The sequence below is a fragment of the Uloborus diversus genome, chromosome 7, assembly GCF_026930045.1.
Source record: "Uloborus diversus isolate 005 chromosome 7, Udiv.v.3.1, whole genome shotgun sequence".
Lineage (NCBI taxonomy): Eukaryota > Metazoa > Arthropoda > Arachnida > Araneae > Uloboridae > Uloborus > Uloborus diversus.
In genome coordinates this window covers 64,942,930-64,967,185 of record NC_072737.1, presented here as the reverse complement: position 1 = coordinate 64,967,185, position 24,256 = coordinate 64,942,930, and the positions used below count along the sequence as shown (strand labels likewise).

The following is a 24,256-nucleotide window of genomic DNA, read 5'->3' as shown; positions in this document are numbered from 1 at the left end:
TTTTAAAATTTATAAATGGTTTTAAGCATCAGTGTCTCATATTGGTTTCCTATAATACCTCAAACAAATTCATCACGTCCAAATCTACGATATCAATACGTTTATTTAAAATGCGTGTACTTTTTATCTCAATAAAATCATTCAATTTAAATGTTTCTTGATACTGTCAGTACATCTTTAGCGATCTAGGGATCCACTCCGAGACCCAAAGCCCTTGTCAGCTTGGTTGCCTGGTTTATCCCCCCCCCCCCCTTAAAACTGATAAAATTTATATTACTCCAATTTGGAGCTGGGCCCCCCAGTTACCGGCTAGGCTGACATGGCATCTTCCCGGCCCTGGATCCAATCATCAAGCCATTAATAATCATAACAAACAAAGTTACCTATTTTTCATCCTAATAAAGTGTTGTTCCTGATTATGCCCATTTTTGCAAGTAAGATTTACCATACAATTTTGAAATGCATGAAATTGCATTAATTTTTTTTTAAAGTGATGCTTTAAGGACAAATCATTGGAAATTAGGTACGAATAAATTTTAAATGCAAAACTACTTTGAGATATAAAACGAAATCAATGGCAAAAGAAAAATTAAATAAGTAAATTAATTAAACCTACAAACTACGAAACTACATTTTTAAGAATTATTATAAAAAGACCGAACATTTTCTATTTTCTCGCAATTAGTTTTAAATAGCGGAATAGTGAGGCAATTAAAAACAACGTTTCAATAATTAGAAACTAGTTTCTAAAATGTAATTAAACATCCAAAGAAAAAGATTTTCACTACCAGCTTTTGGAGCCATGGCTGACTTAAAAATGTTTCAATGAAGAAAAATAAAGCCGTGTTTTTAATTAAATATTCTCTAAACTAAATGAAAGCATTCATTCGAATTTAATTTCTTCCATGCCTCCTGTTGATTCTAATCTTCCGAAAGCACAGAAAATAGACGTTTATTAACATAACTACTTCTTAAATGTATCCATTACCGTGTTCCAAAAAATAATCGTCGTTCCTCTGTAACGAGGCACTCAGGGACTAATATTCTGTCCAAAAGTTTAAGTGGGCGCAAGAAGCATCATTAATGGAGATAGATAATGAAACATTCAATGAAATTCTTAAAAATTATTCGTTTTAATAGAATTTCAATCCTTTTGAGAAAAAAGTTTTCAGAATTAAAGTAATCGTTTACGCTCGTGTCTTTATAATTAACTTTTTTTTATGAAAATAACATATGAGGCAGTGAGAAACAAAGGTATGTAAGTGGACATTTTTAAGTTTTGAGAAAACGACTTTAAAGATAATATCCTAGGTAAACCAGCATTAATTTTTTTTCTAAATCCTACTATACAGCAGCACCTATCAGGGCTACCAGTACTATATCTTGTCCCGCGACAGACGAGGGGTTTACCTACCATTTGTACTGGTTATCTCCAAATTTTTCATTTTTCCACTTACATCCCTTTGCTTTTCACTTATGACGTTTTGAGTCATATGACGTAGAAATTAAAAATTTCTATGAACAATGGAAGTCGGTTTTCAGGAAGTAAATGATGCAGTGGGAAGAAAAGTGGTGTAAGTGGAAAAGAAAAGATTTTGAGTGGAATACGTGCGAAGTTTGAATCGTAGCGAAATTTAATTGGAGAAGCTTTCCGATTTACGCTGAAGAAGAGAAGGTATGAACTTGTTTTCCAAGAAATTTTTTTTAGCATAGCCTTTATATCTATCAAGGATGCTGAATCTGTTGGGGGGTGGGCAGGAGCACCCAATGGGAGGTCACGAGAAGCCACAGTGACCTCCTAAAAATTCTTTATTAGACGAATCTTGTCTGATAAAGATTGATTCGTCAAAATTATCACCATTTGGTTAAATTTTGAGCTCTATTCGGAAAAGTTATAATCATTCGGCGAATTTTGGACGTCCCTGGCTGCGGTATAATTTTTCGCAACTTTCCCATTTTCAAGACATAAGCAAGTGAAATATAGTATATAATGGTATATTTAAATACCTAAGTCATAGTGTATCGAAGAGCATCCGGATCCTTTCAAACATAAAAAACTAAACTGGGACTACTCCATTCATGGATATCTAACTTGATATAGGAATTGAAAACTAATACGCTACTTAAAGAGAATGACCAGTGACTACCGGATAGTTTCATGAGCGTATCAGCTATTGATGTAGTATAATATCTAGTATGTTATTTATCAACAGTGTTATACATCAATATACTTATCTTCTCTATTCATGGATATCTAATTTGATATAGGAATTGAAAATTATAATGCGTGATAATGAGCGTATAAGCTATAATATGATTTATGATGATATATTTCATTGGCCTAAGTCTCGGTGTGTCGGGGAGAATCTGTAATACTTCCATGCTCTTTTTAAACATAAGAACTAAATTGGGACTACTTCATTCATGGATGTCTAATTAGATATAGGAATTGAAAGCTGATACGCTATTTAAGAGAATGACCAGTGACTACGGGAAAGCGTATACCATTTGATACGAATGATGTTTATCACTGTACAAAGAAACTAAAATGCGGATGCATTTCCAAAGTGTTTTTAAATGCAAGGGGACGGTGTTGTTTAAAAAACCTACCTGTGGGGGGGGGGGGGTTAGTTTTAAATCACATGAAAGATTTTTTATATTGATTTGTATGTTTTACAGGCCAGCAATTTTGTTTTGTATGGTGAAAATAAGCTATGAGTTAATGTTAATACTCTATTTTTCAGAAGTAATGTTGATATTCTTTTTTGTGGTCGGACCTTCTTTATCCGGCCTTTGATAGCTCGTATCCCCAAATAACCAGTAACAAATATATACAATGTATTTAGCCTCTTTTTTAATTCCGTGTATAACATAGATAATAATTTTTGAATATAATTACAAGTACTCCGGACATGTGTCTTTTATTTTGATCGATTGACAAAGTGTTAGGGTGACCGTGTTTTATTCCTACGCCACACTTGTTAAGAGCTGAAGACAGAGAAACGAAAAGATATGAAAAATGGTTACGGAAAGGTATGAAAAATAATTTTCATGTTTTTCATTGCCTTCTAAACAATTCTAGGTAATTTTGTGACAAAACACTGGATTTGTATCGTCAAAAATAGTAAGTCAGTCATTTTAAAGATTTGTTTTGCTTATTACCCATATTATTTGAGTTTTTCATTCTTCGGATTGACTTTGGTCCCATTTAGTCGGGATCGCACTCCAAGGTCCCCATACCTACCACTATTTGTGGTTCAACCAGATTCAAATGAATGCAGGATACTGGATGTTTCCTCTTTTAGTCTTTCTATTTCTTGGTTGCGCAAGTATATTTATCAATTTCTCTTTTTTTTTCTTTGCTCTTGTGCGAGTTTCATTTCAAGTAACAATGTAATATAAAATTCCTTTAAAAATTAACTGTCCGCCTTTTTCAAAATATTCTACGTATTCCAATTCTGATAAATCTTGATATCGTTAAACATATGAAAATTTTTGCTTCAAGAAAAAATCATTTCAAATTTAATTTTTCTTGAAATATATCTTTTCCTTATACTCACTTCAAATACGTCTGTAATACATCTAAATTTCTAAATGTATTCACAGTAAAAGGATTATGTTTCGTAACAACTAAGTTGCTGTAAATCAGGGAATGCTTTGATAAACTATGCACGTGACAGTAAAAATTTCTCGTCTGGAATTTCAATAATACTTTGTTTCGCGTGTTATTTAATCTAAATGTTTTGTTTATATTTGACATATTATTTCTTGCTCGTGAATTTCCGAAAGAACTCAGTATTAGAATATGTGATGCGTAGATAAAATAAGCTTAACATCTTTTACGTCCCAACACTTTCATTCAATAAAACAAATTTTCAGCGTTTTCTGAAGTCTCAGTCTCAAATCACTTGTTTTTGATCTTTATTTAAGCACACGAAAATGAAATTTAAGAATTGAATACAAGTCTCAATAAAGAGCAGTTAAATGTTGCAGCAAAAATAATCGTATGAAAAGAAGTATCATTTCTTGTTGTTCTCGATTCAATAAGAAGTTTAATAAATTTTTATTCCTATGTAAGCTTACTTTTAACTTAATTAAATGTTCTGGAAATTTGTTTAATTAAAATTTGTAAGTCTAAGCGCAAGTAATCGTTTAGTTAAAAACACTGGTATGTGGTCTGTAATGAAATTTCTGTTTTTAGTTTTAAAAATCTAAATGCAAAAGCCAAAAAAAAAAAAAAAAAAAATCTCCTTCGTATTACTAAAAATAAAGAGATGTTTTCGTGCATTAATATAATTTAGCAACCTCAAAAATGGCATTAAACTCTTGACTCAAAAAAGTGCAAGTACGATCTTTTCTGTAAAATTATACAGAAAATTAATCTTCTCTGCTTCGTTAATTAATAAGGTAAAGTGCCTTAAAGCTGGCACCTAAAATACTTTTCCTAAGGCTAACATCTCTAAATAAGACAAATATTTAAAGTATTACCGATTTTAAAAGATAGTTTAGATTGAGTTTTTCTTTCTTCTAAGGAAAAAAAATTGATTCTAAGTTATTTTAGAAAATTGGTAATGCTTTGAATATTAACAATTATTTAACAATGCCTAATTTCAGAGCGCTTTTTCGAGCATTAACTTTCGAACACTTTACCCTAAGTGCTTCAGCAAAAAGCAGGGGTGCTTACCCCTAAGGGCAAGGGCGCACGCTCCCTAAATATCACAAAAACACCCCTAAAAGCAAGAGCCCCCCAAAAAGTGAAAAATACCCCTCAACCCCCCCCCCTTCCCCCTTAAAATTTCAATGGCGCGATAACGCAACTTAGAGCTGGTCATGGTTTCATATCAGTTGTTTTTAAATTTCTTCCATTTGTTGTCCTTGCAAAAATGTAAATAGCCAGCACCATTGAGAAGGAATACTAATGGAGGGAGCCATAGCAAATGTCTCAATGAAATAAGCTTGGGACCCAATGTTTCCCAGGTCAGGTGACTTGTTTGGCTGGGAAGTTGTCGCGTTTTGGCACGCAATCGCATTTTGGGCATTAAATATTTTTCAGACGACGCGACGACGCTTATTATGAAGTCGGGGCTACAAATCAGAGCAACTCTGGCTCCAACTCCTTTACCGCATAATAATAAATTAATAAATAAATAAATAAATAATGGATGCAAGTACAGGGATATCATTCAAACTCCCTCTCCCCACTTCTTTCCAAATTTTAAAATATAATGTGATTGCATTTTTCATGTACTTTGATGTTTATTCCCTGAAATGACGGGCATGTACAAATAGTTTAAAGTGTTCTGTTATTGACTGAAAATTTATGGATTCAATATACTATAATATGTATTGTAATCAATGTTTTGAAATGATTTCATACGCAGGCATACTAGTATTTAAATTGAATAATACTTGTAAAATAGCAAATCTTTATTCTTGCGCATCTGCTGTTCACAGGAGCTTGGCGAGAAGACACTCGTCAACAAAGCAAATGTGCATAAAATTCTTAAGAGCCTTTAAAGTAATTACTAGTTAAGTAAAAAGTGGTTTTATGGAACTAAAATGTTATTTGCACTCAAGATATACAATGTTTTATAACTTTTATAGGTAAAAAAAGTACAAAATTTTTAAAATTATAGGCAACTGTGGAATATGTACTCGTTGAATGCATATAAATGTTATTTTTTCTTTATTTAGAAGTAAAAAATATTCGTACATGCTACGGAAAAGTTACTAGACCTCCTGGTGTGGCGTTTTCCTCACAGTTTACAATGCTTTCCTTCTACAGTTAAAGGTTGTTATCATGCATGGCTTCAGCTAATGATTACTTCTTCAGCGGTTACGGTCAACTCGAAATTGCTCCCCAGGTCACATGGTACTGTTGCCGTATCGGGATAATAGGGTTGCACTCTCTCCATCTATTCCTTCTCAATGGCCAGCACCCACGGTTTTTTTTACATTAAAGTTAATTGTTTGGTCAATCATTTTTTCATACTTAACATCCAAAGTTTATTTTTACTTCCTTTTACATAGTAAAGGAAATACTGTATTCGTGAAAAAAATTTCGCTCAAAAATCGGCCTTAATTTCCATTTTGCTTCCCCACCCCTGAATAAATGTTGAGGTTCTTTTTTTTCGATTCGACCACACGTACATATATATCAAAGAACGTATGGATGCCCGAAATATCAATTTTGACGATCCCCGAGTAATTACAACGAGTTTTCTCGTGCCGTCCGTATGTACGTATGTATGTACCTGTATGTTCGTATGTGAGCATATATATCTCACGCAACTCAAAAACGGTGTGCCGTAGAAAGTTGAAATTTCATAAGTAGTCTCCTAGTACATTTGTGCACCTGCTCTTCTGGTTGCATTCGGATGTTCCAAAAGGGGTCTTTTACACCTTTTTTGGGGGAAATCATTGTTAATTTCGATGCAAACTCAAGTAATGTTATAATTACATTAAAATTGCCAATAAAATCTGCGTAAATCGTTTTTTTTTTTTTTTTTTTTGCTTCGGTTCGTAACAAACTAGAGGTGAAAGTATTTAGTTTTTCCTTGCTTTCTCCAAGGCACCATTATCATTAAATTGGCTTAAAAGGAAGTCAAATAATGCACACATCACACGTTTACTTTTTAGTTCATCTTGCGACTAAAGCGTATTTTTTAGTTTTTTAAACTATTAGTTTATTTAAAGAAATTTGCATTTGTTTTCATTTAGAAGTTTAACTTGAATGTGTTAGGGTTAAATAACCAAAAAAAAAAAATCACAAATGTGCTACTTACGCTAGATTTATGTATTCCAACTCGTTTGCCGGATAAGAAAAGTAGGATCGGCGCATTTCTTCGATTCTGTTGCTTGACAAGTCAACTTCAGTAAGCTTATAGAAGGGGGCAAAAACTTGGTCGTCCAAAAGTAACATTCCAGAAGACCGGATGTTAACAACAGTCACGGCACCTTGACAAATTCGACCGAAATCTCTTTCTAACAAAGGCAGAGTGCTCTGAACAACTTGAATTTCACAATAAGAGCTCGAGTAAGTGGGGGCCAGCCAATACATTGCACCCCAGTTCCAACGTCTGTTCACACTAACCTGTAATTTGAGGCAAATGGAAAGTGCATCAATTGATCACATTGACAGATTGTACGCTACTGGGCATTAAAATTGCTACACCAAGAGGAAATTGCAAGAATGAAGCTAAATTTTGTACACGTGATAGCAAAATTGACATTAGAAAGTGATTAAAAAATGAAAGGAAATTCATCGTTTATTGTTGGAAAAATCTCAAATGAATGGAGGTTTAAGTACCCTGTTAAGTCACCTCTAGCGTAAATGTACTTTTTACGAAGCGATAAAATCGAGCCTTGAGGCATAGCAGTCTCTGACGATATCCAACGTCATCTCGTACCACAGTTGCTGTAACGTGCCACTCTTTCGATCAAACTCATACGCATGTGTTAGCACTCACGACAGGGCTCCCAGGAGCCATTTTTTAACATGACAATGCCCGGTTACACACAGCGTCTAGGGACTTTCTCTTCCACGTTATCACTTTCTCTGGTCTGCGCGATGCACTGATTTGTCACAAATCGAGCACATCTGGGATCATTTGAGACGCTAACTAGGACAGCGTGTAAGTTTGATCGAATTAGTGACTCGTTTACAGTAACTGTGGTACGAAAGGACGTGGGACATAGTACGAAACTGCTGTACCTTAATGCTCGACCGTATCGACTCTTACATTCCAGCTAGAGGTGGCGCAACAGGGTACTTAAATCTCCATTCATGTGAGATTTTTCCAGTAATAAATGATCATTTTGCTTTCATTTTGTAATCGTTTTCTACTGTCAATGTTGCCATCACGTGGGCAAAATTTTGTTTCATTCTGACAACTCCTTCTTGGTATAGCAATTTTAATAGCCAGTAGTGTACTTTAATAAGAATGAGTCAAAGTACATTTTACAAAAATTTCAAAACTTTCTATCAAAGATAAAATGAACTTCTAAAAACCTTAAAAAAGCTAAGTTGAATTTTAAACTTGGGGATGTTTTCAAAAATATTCAAGGGGGCCCATATAGGGGGGCAAGTGGGAGCTCAAGCCACCCCCGCCTTAAGAAATTAGAACTTCCTTGCCTTTGTACTTTTTTCTTTGCCAAAATGTAAAAACATTTCTCCAGCCGTTAATGAATAAGTCACTAAAAGTGTCAAACTCTAATAATTCTAATCTGTACTGAAATCGGTTTCCACGGGGAAAATATCTGAGCCTCCCCCCCCCCTTTAAAGTTTTGCATATGGTAAGTATTTATTCTTTTGCTAGCTAAAATACCCGTCTTTAATGGCTTTTTCGAATTTGAGATCTTATACTTTAAAGGTTTAGGTTGTTACTTTTAAGCAGTAAGTTGCTTCAGTGAGATGACATCTGCCTCCAGCTCAGTTTCTCCCCATTCCAGACTGAGGAGTCCATAACAAGGAATAAAGTGCAGCCTCTGGGTGGAATAACCGGGCTGTCAGTATATTGCATGTAATGATACTTTTGTTTCGATATTTAACTTGTATTACCGATTTAAATTTTTTTTTCTGTAAATTTTCATATGTATAATAGCCAATTCACTGATATAATTACGCTGACGTCACCAACAATGAAATTCGCCCCCTAGCATGATAATTTGATAATATTTTCTGGCAATGTTTGACATGCAGGGAAATGCTTTATTGTGACAAGACTGAACTGGATTCGGCAATTAACTGCTTTACTGGTAAGACTCAATTTAGGAGAATGAAGAAATGGAAAAGGGGTAAACAATGAACGCTATCTACGTTAAAATTTCAAATATCAAAATATCATCAAACAGACAATTGTTTCATTCAAATGTAGAAGCAATTTTCCTTCTCATACCTTGACAGGCGATTTTCCAGTGAGTGATATAGAAACTCTTATTAAGAATCGTTGATTGATCTCCTGATTCTTATCTACTGCTTTCTCCGGCCGCGAAGTGGGTTTCTCGAGAGTCATGCGAGGAAAAAGGAAGTTTTATTAAGCAATTATCTTTTTGGAGATCAGGCCTTTGAACCCGAGCCACACATTTTGCGATCCCTGATCTCTAAATCCCCAGCCACGCAGCTAGCTCATGGGTTCGTCGCTAGTTGTAAAAATTCATTTAAACAATTGATCTATCTAGAAAACTTGTACAACTAAAAGAAACGCCAATTAAGTTGGTTCCCATTTTTCAAAAATATATTTTTCTGAAAGAGCATGGTCAAAAACATGGAGTGAGTCACTTTTACTTCCTTTCACAAAAAAGGAAGTATTGTATTCGAAAAACAAATTTCACTCAAAAATCGACCTTGATTTCCATTTTACTCACCCCCGAATGAATGTTGAGTTTTTTTTTTTTTTTTCGACTCGACCACACGTGGATAAGTGCCTAAAAACGTATAGGCACGCGAAAGAACGGTGAGTCCTAGAAAGTTGAAATTTGGTACGTAGACTCCTAGTGGGGCCTAGTTGTGCACCTACTCTTTTGGTTGCATCCGGGTGTTTCTAAAGGGGTCTTTTGCCCCTTTTTTGGGGGAAATCATTTTTAATTTCGATGTAAACTCAAGTGGTGTTATAATTTGGTGGACACTTGGCGATATATCGCCAGTCTTTCGGTCACCAAGTTTTGGCGCCAACTTGGCGACAAATTTGGCGATTTCTTTTAAAAATCTGTTTCAATTTGGCCACTGTTGGTGATATTTAGAGAGTAAACTATTGAATCACATTACAATTGGCAGTAATGAGGAAATGACATTAAAGTGGAGTAAAAAAGGAAGTCATGTGATGCGCACATGAGCTCGTTTTTTCTTAATTTCGACTTATTTTTCTCTCTTAAAAAAATAATCTTAAACGACATTCAGCCGTTGTTTTCATTTTCGCTACTGCTATCACAAGCGAGCAAATCGCTACGGTTACCGGAATAAAGTTTCAGAACCTTGCAAAACTTCGCTAAATGAATATTTTATTTATAACTAACAGTTCTCGTTCCGCTATTAAATTGTTCACGGTGAAAAAATCATTAAAACGAGATATCTTGTCAGAAAAAACAGCCACCGCTTCGATTCAGAATGTCTTTCATCACTTCTGACGTCACACGATGAAACCTTTTGGTTTAAAAATCAGACATTTTAAAGAATTAATTGAAAATTAAATGTTGAGAAAATAAAATTATTTTCTGGGTCCATGCTATTATTATTTTGCTTTTTCTACCAATTTCAGTGACTAAAAGTAGTACTTTGCTGAAGGAAGCATCCCCATTATGGACTGGGAGAAAATTCATTAATTTTAAGGTTTTTGAATACAAAGCGGTAAGTTTATAATAAGTGAATTAGAAGTTGAGGCTAATTGAATCAATTGTCTTGTATTAAAAGATCATTCTCTATAATCAGAACTAAAGAGATCCTTAAGGAATTAGAATGTTTAACAATGGGCCTGGTATAATAGGAGTAATTGCACTAATTCAATTCGATTTCGTTAAACGTTTGTGTCAGTTCCAATTACAATGAAGCAATGATTTCATTTATTTTCCCACTTCAATGACTGCAATCGTTTTGATTAATCTTTTTCTTAAACAGAATAAAAAGACACATTGAAAAAAGAAATTACTAAACAAGGTGAAATAAGGAAAACATTAAAATTTGGAAAAAAAACTTTCAGCAAAATAACTTTAAATAAAAAGACACTATAAATTATTTTTTGAACAAAAAAAAAGTGACGGAAAACGATGTAGGGATACTAAATGTAAACCTATTTTTTATTACAAAGATAGCGGAAAAATTTTATTCACAGACCTAACACTTATTAATTTTTGGGTACCTAAGGAAAGGGGAAAAAACGATTGATTTAAATTTGAATCTTTTACCCCTGATGCCTATATTAAGATAATTTTGATATTAGGCTTGGTGAGAACCTTTTATTTATTTATTTTTTTAATCTGAATTCGAAGGACTTTATTTATTTTTTTAGTTTTTCTTTCTTTTATTATTGATCTTTGTTTTCTCTTCTTTGTTACTTCTTTGTTTTACACTAAGTGTTATTAAAAAGTCCGTAATAATTTTGTTATTTCTTTATTTTGAATTAGTGGTACCCTCACGGCTTTGCTCGTAGTAAAAATTAAAAGGTCTCTTGGTTCGCCTGTATACTTACAAATAATGTTTGGTGAAATTCTCGCCAATCAGCTTGCCCATGTTACGGTTCTACGTTGTGATAACTTGGTAATTTACTCGTCCATCTTATGATAATTTTGCTCGGGAAAATGTCTTTAAAATTGGAATAGAAAAAGAACAAAATCAAATTTTAGAAAAATTGTTTCGAGGTGCACACCCCCATGCTACAAACCAACTTTGTGCCAAATTTCATGAAAATCGGCAGAACAGTCTAGGCGCTATGCCCGTCAGAGATAGCCAGACAGAGAGACTTTCAGCTTTTTTTTAGTAAAGATTATGTTGATTTTTTGCCCTTTTTATTTTGTTTCAAAATTTATTTATTTAATATTTTTACTTCCTTTTACAAAAAAGGAAGTATTGTATTCGCGAAAAAATTTTCACTCAAAATTCGGCCTTAATTTCCATTTTGCTCACCACCGAATTAATGTTGACTTTTTTTTTCAAGCCGACCACACGCGGATAAGTGCCTAAGAACGTATAAAAACCCGAAGTATCCATTTTGACATCCCCCGAGTTAATTACAACGACTTTTCTCGTGGAATCCGTATGTACGTATGTATGTGCGGATATGCGCATGTCGCATAACTCAAGAAGGGTATGCCCTAGAAAGTTGAAATTTGGTACGTAGACTCCTAGTGAAGTTTAGTTATGCACCTCCTGTTTTGGTTGCATTCCGGTGTTTCTAAAGGGGTCTTTTGCCCCTTTTTGGGGGGAAATCATTATTAATTTCGATGTATACTCAAGTGGTGTTATAACTTGGAGGACACTTGGCGATATATCACCAGTCTTTTGGTCGCCAAGTTTTGTTGCCAAGTTGCGACAAATTTGGCGATTTTTTTTAAAAATCTGGTTTTAATTTGGCCACTGGTGGTGATAGTTATAGAGTAAACTATTGAATCACATTAAAATTGCCCATAATGGAAAAATGACATTAAAATTAGAGTAAAAGGAAGTCATGTGATGCACTGCACACATCAGCTCGTTTTATTTTGTCTTGAAATTTTCTAACACGCTTTTTGAAACGTAAAAAAAACGTTATCCCACTTCCTCTTATAACAAATAAAAATTCAATCTCATGAGCAGTAAAAGATCCGTACCATATCGATAATAGCTTATGAGTTCAAAAACTTATGCATGATTAAACGCCACGTTAAAACTCAATGATCGTCTATTAATGTATCGGCGATTATGAAAATAACTTCATCGATTTTTTTATAAATAGTACTGATTGATCACGTTTTTCTAAAAAGTACGGATCAATAAAGTCAATTAAGCAAATGAACATGGAAAAGCTGATGGCAATTTACAAAAGTTTTTCATCACTTTTAGAAGTTTTATTTAAACTGCACTCTATCAATAAAGCAGATAACCACTTCTCAGAACTTTACATATGCAGTCAAGTCAACATTATCTAAAATTGACTTGTATACAGAGATTTTAATTTTAATAATGTTTGTTTTCCAGGAAAACCTTATTGAACCTGTTTTCATGTTTACGGAAGAACTTTCAACTGCATTTTTCTAGAAATTTCAGCGAAACAGATGATCAACTTAAGTTCACGCTTGAGTCAACATTAACTTGTGGAAAAGTTCTATCGTAACGAATAAGGACAAACCCTGAATATTGCTTGTTAATTATCTTATCCAAGAATAAACAATTAGTTTGGTGTTTGACTATTTTTAACAGGTTTCAAGTCATTTTTGGTAAGCGCGAAGAGTCAGGTCTTCCTCGTATAATGATATATTAGATTTCGTGTCTTTAAATATGGGTAGTTCTTTCTCGAGTGCCTTTAGTCTTTTAGACTTGTATTGTCTTGGTAGAAATTTCTGAGGGTGAAATCCTCGCATTTAGAGAAGAAGAAAACTCAAGAAGTTTTTATTAAGAAATCAATAAAAGTTAGACATTGTATCATGCATTACTTTTTCTTCTCGTTTAACAATACAGCGTCTGTGACATAGGGTTTTGAGCCCAAGAAACTTCAAATATTCGCTCAAACTTGCTTTCTTTGAAACACCAACGATACTTAATAGGTAGGGAAATAAATGAAAATTGCTATTTCATCATTATCGTGTTCTACTTCATTCTTGTAGTTCAATAATACAGCGTCAACAACATAGGAATTCGTACACAAGACCGACGAATTATCACTCATATATGAGGCAGTGAGAAGCAAAGGGATGTAAGTAGATATTTTCAAGTTTCGAGTAAAACAAGTTTAAAGACAACAACCTAGGTAGACTGTCATTGAAAAGTTTTTCTAAATCATGCCGTATAACAATACCTACCAGGGTTCAAGGGCGGCCATTTGCAAAATTTTAAGGGGGGGGGGGCCTAAAATTTTTTTTCCATGGTTTAGCAGAATATGTTCCCCATGGAAACAGATTTAAGTACAGAAATATTTAACTTTGACATTTTTAATAACTTAATCATTAATGACTGGAAAAGAAATTTTTACACATTTTTGAGAAAGAAAAAAGCATTAAAAGCAAGGAATTTCTCATTTCTAGGGGGGGGGTTGAGCCCTCACTTGCCCCCCCCCCCCCTATATGGGCGTACTTGCCAGGGTTACTAGTACTATATCTTGCCCCAATGCAGAGGAGAGGCTCACCTACATTTGTACTGATAATCTCCAATTTTTTAATTTTGCAACTTCCATCCCTTTACTTCTCACCGCCAAATATGTTGTCTTTGACACCTAACTGGAATGTCTGCCTTGCACTCCAGAGCCCTCGGTTAGGAAAACAGAGATGGGCACAGTAGGCCTTGGCCCCTATTGGCTGCTGCGCCACAGAGTTGGGTTAGTTTTTTGAGACACCAGCGATACTGAATTAGTAGAAAAAAAAAGAAATGGATGGTATATTAATATCAGGGTCTACTTAATTCTTCCCGTTTAACAGTACAACATCCGCAACGCATGGATTCGAACAGGGAACTTTTAAATCTTCACTGAAATCTGTTGTCTTAAAAACACCAATAATATCAAATGGGTAGGAAAATAAATAACATATTCCGTTTTAGTAATACTAATAGAATAAATATTGTCTACTTTCATCTTCTTAAACAATACAGCATTGCAACGTAAGGGCTTGTGTCCGAAATAGGGTTTTCAGTGCTTAATCCCGCGGGATCCCGCATGATATTTACCGGGATTAATCCCGCGGGATTCGGAATCCCGCAATTGTTTTGCATGCAAAGGTTTTCCAACCTTTTTCGCTTATTAAACGACTATTTTCACAAGCAGCATCTTTAGTTTGAATCACCTTCCTCGTTTTTCTGCAAGAAGAGCAAGAAAAATTTAGTATTATGTGATGTGCGGTGGATTTGCCATTTAGGAACACTATGAAAGAGAGCATATTTTACTGGAGGAGAATTGATGTTCTCATTTGAGGTTTCAGTTTTAATTTGTTCAATAATTGAGAAAATGCGTAAAAATTATAAACATTTTGGAAAATCATCTCCAAAATTTAAAATTCAGAAAATTATGCTTTAGAAAAAAATGAAGAAAATATCACGATAGAGAAAGGAGCCGCAATACGCGTTTTCATCAAGCGCATTATTTTTTGAGCAAAAATCCTTTCCCACACCATACGAGCGATGCTTTGTTAGGATGCATTGTACTTTTTTAGGGCACACTTTTGCATACCAAACGTTAATTCATAAGTTGGGATTTGACTTAGTAGTGCTTTACAATTGAGGTACGGAATTCGAGAAAACTACTAATTCAGGCAACAAAAGCAGTCCTTTCCAAAAAGCACAATCTTTTTTGTTTGACATTGGAATTCAATTTTTAGAAGAATAAAGTCAATCACGCGGGATTGGAAACCCTAGAACGAAACCTACGAATTTTCCCTCAAATGTGTTGTCTTTGAGATACCAATGATAATGAATAGAGGATTGGAAACCCTAACCCAAAACCTACGAATTTTCCTTCAAATGTGTTGTCTTTAAGATACAATGATAGTGAATAGGTAAGGTGAAAATTTGCTATTCAAAGTCCAGATCTATCTTCAGGTTTAACAAACTAACGTCTATAAAGCAGGAATTTGGTCCTTTGGCCTTTGAATCTCCACCCAAATGCGTTGTCATTGAGACACCATTGGTGAGGAAATAAATAAAATTTCATGTGTTGCAAATCTCCGGTGTTTAGCAGCGCTAAACCAGGTCTATGAAATTCGTCACTCTCAAAAAATCCAACATCAACATTGGATCCTCCAAAACATCCAATCTTGAAAGTCCCAGACAATTCAGTATATGTTCGGGTGTGGCCTGATGGTCGGCACACTTCACACAGGTTGGAAAAGTCTTTTTTCCACTGCAATAAGTCAATGATTTTAGGTGTCCACTAATGAGCCTAGTGATGGTCGTCAGATCTCGCCTACCACACTTGAGAGATAATGCACCTCCCGGGCACTTCGCCTGGTACCAATTATGGGTAGGAGGGACACTCCAGGAGGACTTAGCATCTCTTTTAGCCTTAGAAAATATCTCCAAGTAAGTCAAGGAATCAGGTGCATATAATGGCTCACCAGTCCCTTTTTTAGCCAAGATATCGGCCATCTCGTTACCGTGTACATCAACGTGAGATGGAATCCACTGAAAATGCACCTCTCGAAAAGAAGAAATATGCTCCAGTTTGTTAATAATAGAAACACCAGTACCATCACCCACTTTATGTCATTTCATGTTTCATTAATATACTAAATGCCAGTTATCTACTTCCATCTTCTCGTTTCATAATACAGCGTCTGCAAAGTAGAGGTTTGATCCTAAGCCTTGTAAATTTTCACTCAAATGTCTTCTCAATGTTGACTCAAATGTCAAATCTTTGAGACACCAATGATACTGAATAGGCAAGGGGCGAATTACAAATAAATTAGTATCACGGTTCACTGCACCTTTTCGTTTAACTATTCAGCATCTGTTACGTAATAAGAGCCTACGAATCTCTACTCAAATGTGTTCTCTTAGGGACACTAATGGGTACTGAATAAGTAAGGAAATAAATAATATTGAAAATTCCTTTGAAATTGACGTACATATAGTTAGAACCATTTCCATGAAACTGAACTTTTCAAATTTCCTCACAAGCGGAAAAACTTCTCAATTTTTGCACCGCAATAGGGAACACCTCGTTTAACACCGCGGAAAAACTGAAATTATGGCAGTGGAACTGCTGCTTTAGACACAGGCGTTCGTTTCTAATAAAAATCGGCTGGCAATAGTAAACCGTTGACCTAGAAATTTTGGTCCTAATCTACTCTTGATTCTTGGTTGCTAACTTTAAAATATGGTCTGTTGTTTCAAAAGACTCTCTAGCAGAATTTATTCAAGAAAAAGAATAGCTGTTAAATTTTTTCTACTCAGCCTAGGGTTTCAATTTCAAACACGGTTTGATTTGCCTATTAATGTAAAAATGTTCCATAGTATGAATTTTATTATACATTGCTTCATTTAACAAAATTCATCAATTTTCCCCAAATTATTCTGTTTTGTTTGTGGCATATTTATTTTTTCCATTACATTAAGTCTTCTAACTTAAATGTTCGTTTCATTTGCGGAATTACGGAATTTTTACTTGAAATCTTATGCAAAGAAATGTCATGGAAATTTTCCGAGCTGACTAACTTTTGATTTGTGTGCCCCAAATCGTTTCGTTTGGTAACTGCTCGTCTAATAGCAAATCGTTTGGAATAACCGTTTGACTCATCGTCAGTAAAAGGATTTTCAACTTTGAAGTAAGCATTGTTCCCCCTCTCTCTTATTCATGGCTGAGTAAAATTAACTTCTAACACGTATTAACCAGAACATTATTTTAATTTTGCAATCATTACTGTATCTCATTCCCTCTCTAAGTTGTGTTAGGTAAGTTTATTCCTCATTTATATTCTATTTAACTCTTTTTTTCCTCTTATATTAATTATTTAAATATTAGAGAATTTTGGCTTCCCCCATGCTTAATGGAGCTCCTTGTGTCACTGATTTTTATTTTAAAAACTATTACTAATCTTTGATTTGATTCAGTCTTGGCGTACAAAATTACATCATTAGTAAACTCAGTTTGTTTTACACTCTCACAGATAGCCAATTTATTTTTATTTGCTCTAATTTACATTTTTGGCTGTAACTGTGCAATATTTTGTATGCAATTTCATTTTATTATATTGTCTCATTTTCATATCATATCTGGAATTTTGATGATTTTTTTTTTATCTTGTGAATTATTATTGAGAAACCTTTACCAGTGCGTATTGTATCAATTACTTTATTTTATTTATATTTAAAATGTGACAGATTACTTATGGTAATAAAACTTTTCCCTGATCTGCACTGCTAAATACAGACAATGATCTGTTACTCGAGCTAAGTAAAATTAAATAGGACGTCTGTTAAACTATTTTGATTGCAAAATATGTACCAGCTAGCCTGCAGAGCGAACCCATTAATTTCGTTAATCAACTTATCTGATGTACGATTATTATTCTTTTTTTCCTAATTACAACGCAAATTTCATTATAGCGCTAAAATTATTTACTCTTCGCCTAAACAGTCTTCATTAATACAATTATTCTAATTCAAAAAAAAAAAAAAATCTTTCCCTTCTTAATTCTCTCTCGGCATACTTTATACGTTTATTATTGTTGTTATTAGGTTTATTATTGCACTAATTAGTTCATCATAATCACATAGGCACATTAGGAAAAACCATAATTTTTTTATTCAATTTTCATTTTTTTTTAAATTTATACTTACATAAAGAAAGGAAAAAACAAACGCATACTAAAAATTTTCACTTTGGATCATGTAACTTGTTCATTACGTAACTAAATGAGTTTGAGTTTCAATTTAGATTGCCATACGATTTTATTAATCTCTTGTCAATTCATCGATCTGGTTCTAGCGGACAGTATACATTTTAATTAAATTTTAATGTTAAAGTTATTGAGTAAAATGTGTAAAATGGTGACAACGTATACACTAGTACAAACAAAAACAATCAAAATGGGTTAAAAAAGAAAAAAAAAATATGCTGACAGCCGATTCAGGGTTATGAATGCAAACCCCTTCATCAGTGCAAAACGAAATCTATACCAAAGTCCAACAACGGACAAGTGAACGAGAAATATATGACGTAATGAATAAATAAACTATAAGCGGCCAAAAACGGAAACGTTACGTCATCAAAAACAGTCAAAGGAAAAACTTCATACCGCAAGAAAGGGCTTTTTTGAAGGAAGGATTTTCAATTTTAAAGTTATTCCCGCAAAATAAAAAAAAGAAAAAATGATTAAAACTTATATTTGCTGCATTTTTTACCTGACTGCGCGTGCGATACGTAGAGGAGGGTAATGTGTTTATAAGTCTATGTATGTATGTTTGTTCCTATGTGGCGTTGTAGGGGCTAAACGCCTTGGCCAATTTTGGTAGTTCTTACGTCAATCGATCTGTCTTAACCTTGGGAGTGTCACTAAACACATGACAGTAATCAAAACTCACCATATTAACAACCAGTTGCCATTTTGTCAGTTCAGGATCGTGCCGCACGATACATGCGTTAGACACAGCGTGTGACAAATGCAGGTAGCTTTCACTGTCTGAATTTTTTGTTTACTAAATCTACTAATTGGGGCCTCAGTGGCCGAGTGGTCTAAGCGATTGCTGCTCACACTTGAGGCGGTGGGTTCGACTCCCACCCTCGCTCCGGATGTACTTTCCTCTCTTTCTGATGTAAATTATTTCATGCGTTGTTTATATGTATTCTGTACTGTAATAAAAAAAATATATTGTGCGTAAGGGAGGCAAGACACTCAGATTGTAGCCCTCATCAAAATAAACCCGTGTAATAAGCAACAGAAGAAAGAAAGTCTACTAATTCGATTTTCATCTCTAACATGTTGCATTTGTTTTTGTCATGATTCAGGGGACTGAGTTTCGCGAAGTGTACTGTCTTGACTGGCTGTTATAGTTTTGCGAGAAAGATTGGACTGACGACGTTTCCTTGCTCGCGTTATCGTGAGTTATACAGACTGTTTATATAGCAGGGCTATGGTTGACTTAAGTTCGTACATTTTTGCTGAAGGTCAAGCACATGTGGGGCCCTAGAGGAACTAATTATCAGCAGTTTAGATCGCCGCAAGTTACTTAATAAACCTCACAATACAAACTCTCTCAATGAAATGATAAAATTGCGAAATGTACGGTCTTATGATCATAATAACTAAGTCAATACAAATTAACTAAAAAGTGTAAAATAAAAAATTCTTAAACAAAAACAAAAAAACCCGAATGCTTAAAAAAACAAAAAAAAAAACTAAAAAGAAGAATATATAAGCCCAGTATTTTAGAATGTTATGAAGTACTACTGAATAACTACACCATTGAAATATTTTTACAATGGTGCACAGGTAGGACAAATCATAAATTCAAAAGCAGATTAGAAGGATCAACAGTCGTGGCCCATTCCTTTCTGAATCAAAGAACCCCGTAAAATTTGAGTGGGCCCCGACTGTTGATGCTTCTATTCTGCTTTTGAATTCATGATTTGTCTTATTCTAAACTACTGGGCTTATTTTTTTTTTTTTTAGGTTTTTTGGTTTTTTACGTAGTCGGGTTTTTTGTTTTATTTAAAAAAAAATTTCTCAATCTTTTTCGAAACATTCGAAGCTTTTGAAAAAATTAAGCATTTTTCGATTGATCAAAGTCCCAATACCTTATGAATTTTCTGTAAACTTATAAAAAATATCTTTTGTAATGTACTTACTCCTTGCATCCGAATATATGCACTAACATCAAAATTAATGCCGTTATATGGCGAAGACTCGCTATCCGGGTCATTCAAGTACTGGAAATATACGTTTCCAACGTCCAGAACAAAGTCTTGCACGTGGCCCACGCGGTAAAAGTAGTCACCGGGGAAAGAGTGGAACTGCCCCCCTCGCAGAGCGAGTGTGAAACTCCTGCACGGTCTGAAGTTCTGAGGAAGAATCTGGAAATCAGTCCAAGAGATGGGACGGGCGCAAATGCAACCGCACGAGTCCTGAAAAACCATGAGAAGATTTGTTATGTGTGATGGTATTTATTTATTTCTACTCCCCCACCTTGAACCCAGGGTTAACTAGATTCCCTAACTTTCTGATTCGCGGTACCCTTTGAAGAATTAAAATTTTCTCACGACACCGTAGACTAGAGTCGTTATATATACAGGCCGACGCATCAGCTTAAGTTTCGCCATTTTGAGTCGGATTTTTCATCGTTGCAAAGGTAGGGTTACCAGAGTAAAGTTTTTGGTTTTGCCAAATTAGCCAAAAATAATACTTTATTTAACAAACAATTCACGTGTCGTTAATAATTGCTCGCGATGAGAAATCACCAAACGCGATAACTTGCCAGAAAAGATAACCATTCAAACACACGCTCCGATCCAAAATGACTGAACTTAAGCTGATGCGTCTGCCCATATATATAAGGGCCTTACCGTAGATTATCTATAATATACGAATATATTGAAACCATGGACCAGGGTCGCCGAGAATAAAGGCGGGCTCCTTGCTAGTTTGGTCTCCGGGCCTGCCTCTCCCCACAAAACTCGTTAAACTTATACTGCTTTGATTTCTGGCCGAGTCACCCGAAGAGCCGGGCCCTTAGTTTCTGACTAGGTTCACTTGGCCTCTTGTTGGCCCTGCCATGGACACTTTGTGGCACCCCGCGTCTCTCCTTATGGCAATACAGAGTATCCGCCGCGCACCCACTTGGGAACTAGCTTTGTAGAATTTAAAGAACTAGATACCGTAAGTGGGCGGAGTCAATAGCTTATAAATTAGTAACGTGAACAAGCTCTTAAGAACCAATCTATATATTAGAGCTACCCAAGAAAGAGACAACCACTCAAACAGCTGTTTTCTACAACCGCTGATTAGTCATGAACTGAAGGATTTTTTTTTTTTTTTTTTTTTTTTTTTTTTTTTTCGCGTGATTTAACGCTTCTGGGTCCCTGTGCAAGCTTATAGAGAATCACGGTAGCTCTGTCCATAACTTAAAAGTACACTATTTAACAAAAAGTATTGCGACATTTTCAAAAATTCTCTTTATTCTGGATTTTATGATTAAAAAGAGACCAATTGATCTGTAAACTTTGTCACATAAAAGGTATGCTTCAGCTGTAATTTTTCTAAACAAATTTAATTACTCATGCCCTAGAGAACCAGAAACAAATTGGGGAAATAAAAAAAGTTTTTTCTCTCATCTTTCGTCGTAATTAGCATCGAATGAGCTATAAATTTCATAAATAAGTTTACTTCATATATGCACAATTACTTTTCACATTTTCTAAAATATATTCTTTTCTTTCGAGAATCACACAAAGCTTACCTTGAAGTAGCAATTACAAGGGTTATCATCTTGAATTTGCCTTGCCTCTAATATAGTGTCATTTTTATCTAAACTTTCGGAGTACGTCCGAGAACACAATCCAGTCCACACAAGAAAAAATAGCAGTAACATGGCAGACCTCTCCAACTGATGGTGAGAAATAAAGATGTAAAATTTGTGAGCAAATAAAATGAGATTTTATTTTAAATCTTTAAGTTTCTTAGCGATTAAAAAACCCACCTTTCAGAAGGTACTGTTAACTGAAAAAAAAATTAGTTTTATGATTATTATGATTACTAGAAAATCACTCGTCAAGGTATGACGAGTGAACATTGCTTCTACATTTGAACGAAGCAATTGCCTGTTTCAAAATATTTAGATAGTTGAAATTTTAATCCAAACTCCAGTGGATCAACCCTAAGCTCCTGTAGATAGCGTCCATTATTGACCACTTTTTCGTTTCTTCATTTCCTAAAGTGACAGGCTTACCAGTAAAACAGTTCAGTTACCGGATCCAGTTCAGCCTTGTCAAAATGAAGCATTTCCTTGCATGTCAAACATTACGAAAAAATAGTATCAAATGCTCGTGCCATGGCGCGAGTTTCATTGTTGGTGACGTCAGGAGCGTTACTTGATCAGTGAATTCGCTATTATATATATGAGAACTATTATTATTGCTGTTGTTGTCAAGATATACATTTCAAATTGTGTAGATCTGAACACAAAAAAAAAAAAAAAAAAAAAAAAATCTTAAAAAACGACGTTGGTACTTCAAAGGATAGTTTCTCTTTTTTTTTCTGATTACCTAAGTCTGAAAACGTTTCGTTCTTTCCCGTGGGTAACTTTTTAAAAGTTCGTTTTAATCAAACTTAAAAAATACATGTCTTCAGAGGAGTTGAAGATTAACAAACAAACGCACTTGTGCAACATCTCTAAGTAAATTAGTGTAAGTTTATCCTGCACACAATTATTATATTAATGTAGAAATGCAAATAACGAAGTTTTAATGGAATATATTATTAGCAGAAATGACAGAACGCCTTTTTTTTTATCTTTTTTTTTTCTGTAGTTTCGTAATATATCGCGAACATTCATTCACACATCTTGAGTTTTTTATTTTTTATTCTATTTTACGGATGCTTAAAAAAGCATATACCTTTTTTATATAACCTTTTGCGTAAATAATGTTCCATAAAAGAAAAGAGAGCATCAAAATTGATATTTAGCTTACTTTATTAAAACAAAATCCTTGTCCTGAAAAACATGTAGATTGGAGCAATTCTGTTTTGTGTGATGTGTGAAAACAGCTGTAGCAAAATCAAAACACACATAGCTATTTTGAATCAACGCCGCCATCTTGGATTAACGTAATTTTGAGGTTCCTCATCTTGTCTTCAGTGTACAGCCGTTAGCAACATTCTTTTGGACTCAGGATGAGGGCACTTAATACATGCACTGCCTGAGGGCACTTAATACATTACCAGATGGTTATTTATCGGGTTTTTTTTTTAAATCATATCATGATGTGTTGATAAAAGTGATAAAACAAATAATCAGACTGAAATTAGTATTTAATCAGCAATAAAAAAAATCCCACTGTAAGGAATTAAGAGGTGATGTTTCAATATTTACGTTAGCTCAAATTGTTTCAATGAACGTTAAACCTAAAATTATTCTTTCTATTGCTCATTTTGCTAAACTATTTGCTTCACCAAAAGTTCAAGAAACCTGTATTCTATTCAGAGTAATTATTCCAAATGTTGGCACTACTTGTTATTACTGCTTCTAACCAAATATTTAATTCATTGGGTTTTCTTCACAAGGATACCCAAGTTTACTTCTTGTTTAAAAGTATGTATATGCCGAATTTGTTTTAAAATAACAAGGTTTCAAAGTTGCATTACGTTGCTACCCACTCCACTTTAGTTTATTCATTGTTTACTAATATTCTTGTTGAAAGATGTAAGATTATCTTCATGACATCCCGCCTTTCTCAATGTCCATTTACTCGCATACAGGACCGTCATCTGAGCAATAGGCGGGGGAATTCTTTCGTAATTATTGTAATAATTAATTTTGTCAGTACAATGCTACGCTGTAAGTTTCGCATTAAATTTTGTTTAAATTTATTCACTCATACTCCATAAGAGTAATGAAAAATGAAACGGCCGACTACTGGGCTCATACATGGCCGAAACTGAATTTCTGTGGCTGACTATTGGAGCATTTTTTCGTGTTAACAGTAGGTTAGATTTTAAAATAAAAATAGTTTTATTTGAGAAAACAATTTCGTGAATCATTAACAGAAAGGTACAGCCTTACAATGTTTTTGTTGTTGTATTGATTGCTGAAATTTATATGTTAACAAAAAAACAGCAATCGCTGCCGACTACTGGGAGCTCTTACCCTATTTGAAGAAATGTATGTTGGATTCAATACTAACAATCGGGAAATGTTGGAATTAGACGTTTTTAGCGCCATTTTTCAGCGGAAACTAAATAAAGCCTTGGTTTCCTAGGAGCGAATTGCCGATCTTTGACGTCGCTCCTCGCCGTGACGCTGAAATCAAAGTCAAGTGGATTTCGGCGCGGCCATTCACGACGTCGATTTAGCTCGGGCATTCATGCGTAGAAGAATCAAGATTCGCTCTGGCGAGGAGCGACGTCGACGCTCGGCATGTTCCCTCCT

General features: G+C 34.5%; 1 protein-coding gene across 1 annotated transcript in view; it reads right to left on the bottom strand.

Annotated features, from left to right (window-relative positions):
- Positions 1-24,256, bottom strand: part of LOC129226481 (uncharacterized) — a 44,048-nt gene that overhangs the window by 3,457 nt on the left and 16,335 nt on the right. Inside the window, exons 2-4 of the mRNA XM_054861092.1 lie at positions 21,569-21,715; positions 19,962-20,237; positions 6,786-7,093 (exon numbers count right to left, since the gene is read on the bottom strand). Of these exons, the coding sequence (XP_054717067.1) occupies positions 6,786-7,093; positions 19,962-20,237; positions 21,569-21,700 (716 nt within the window). The 5' untranslated portion in view covers positions 21,701-21,715. The remainder of the gene's footprint in view (positions 1-6,785; positions 7,094-19,961; positions 20,238-21,568; positions 21,716-24,256) is intronic.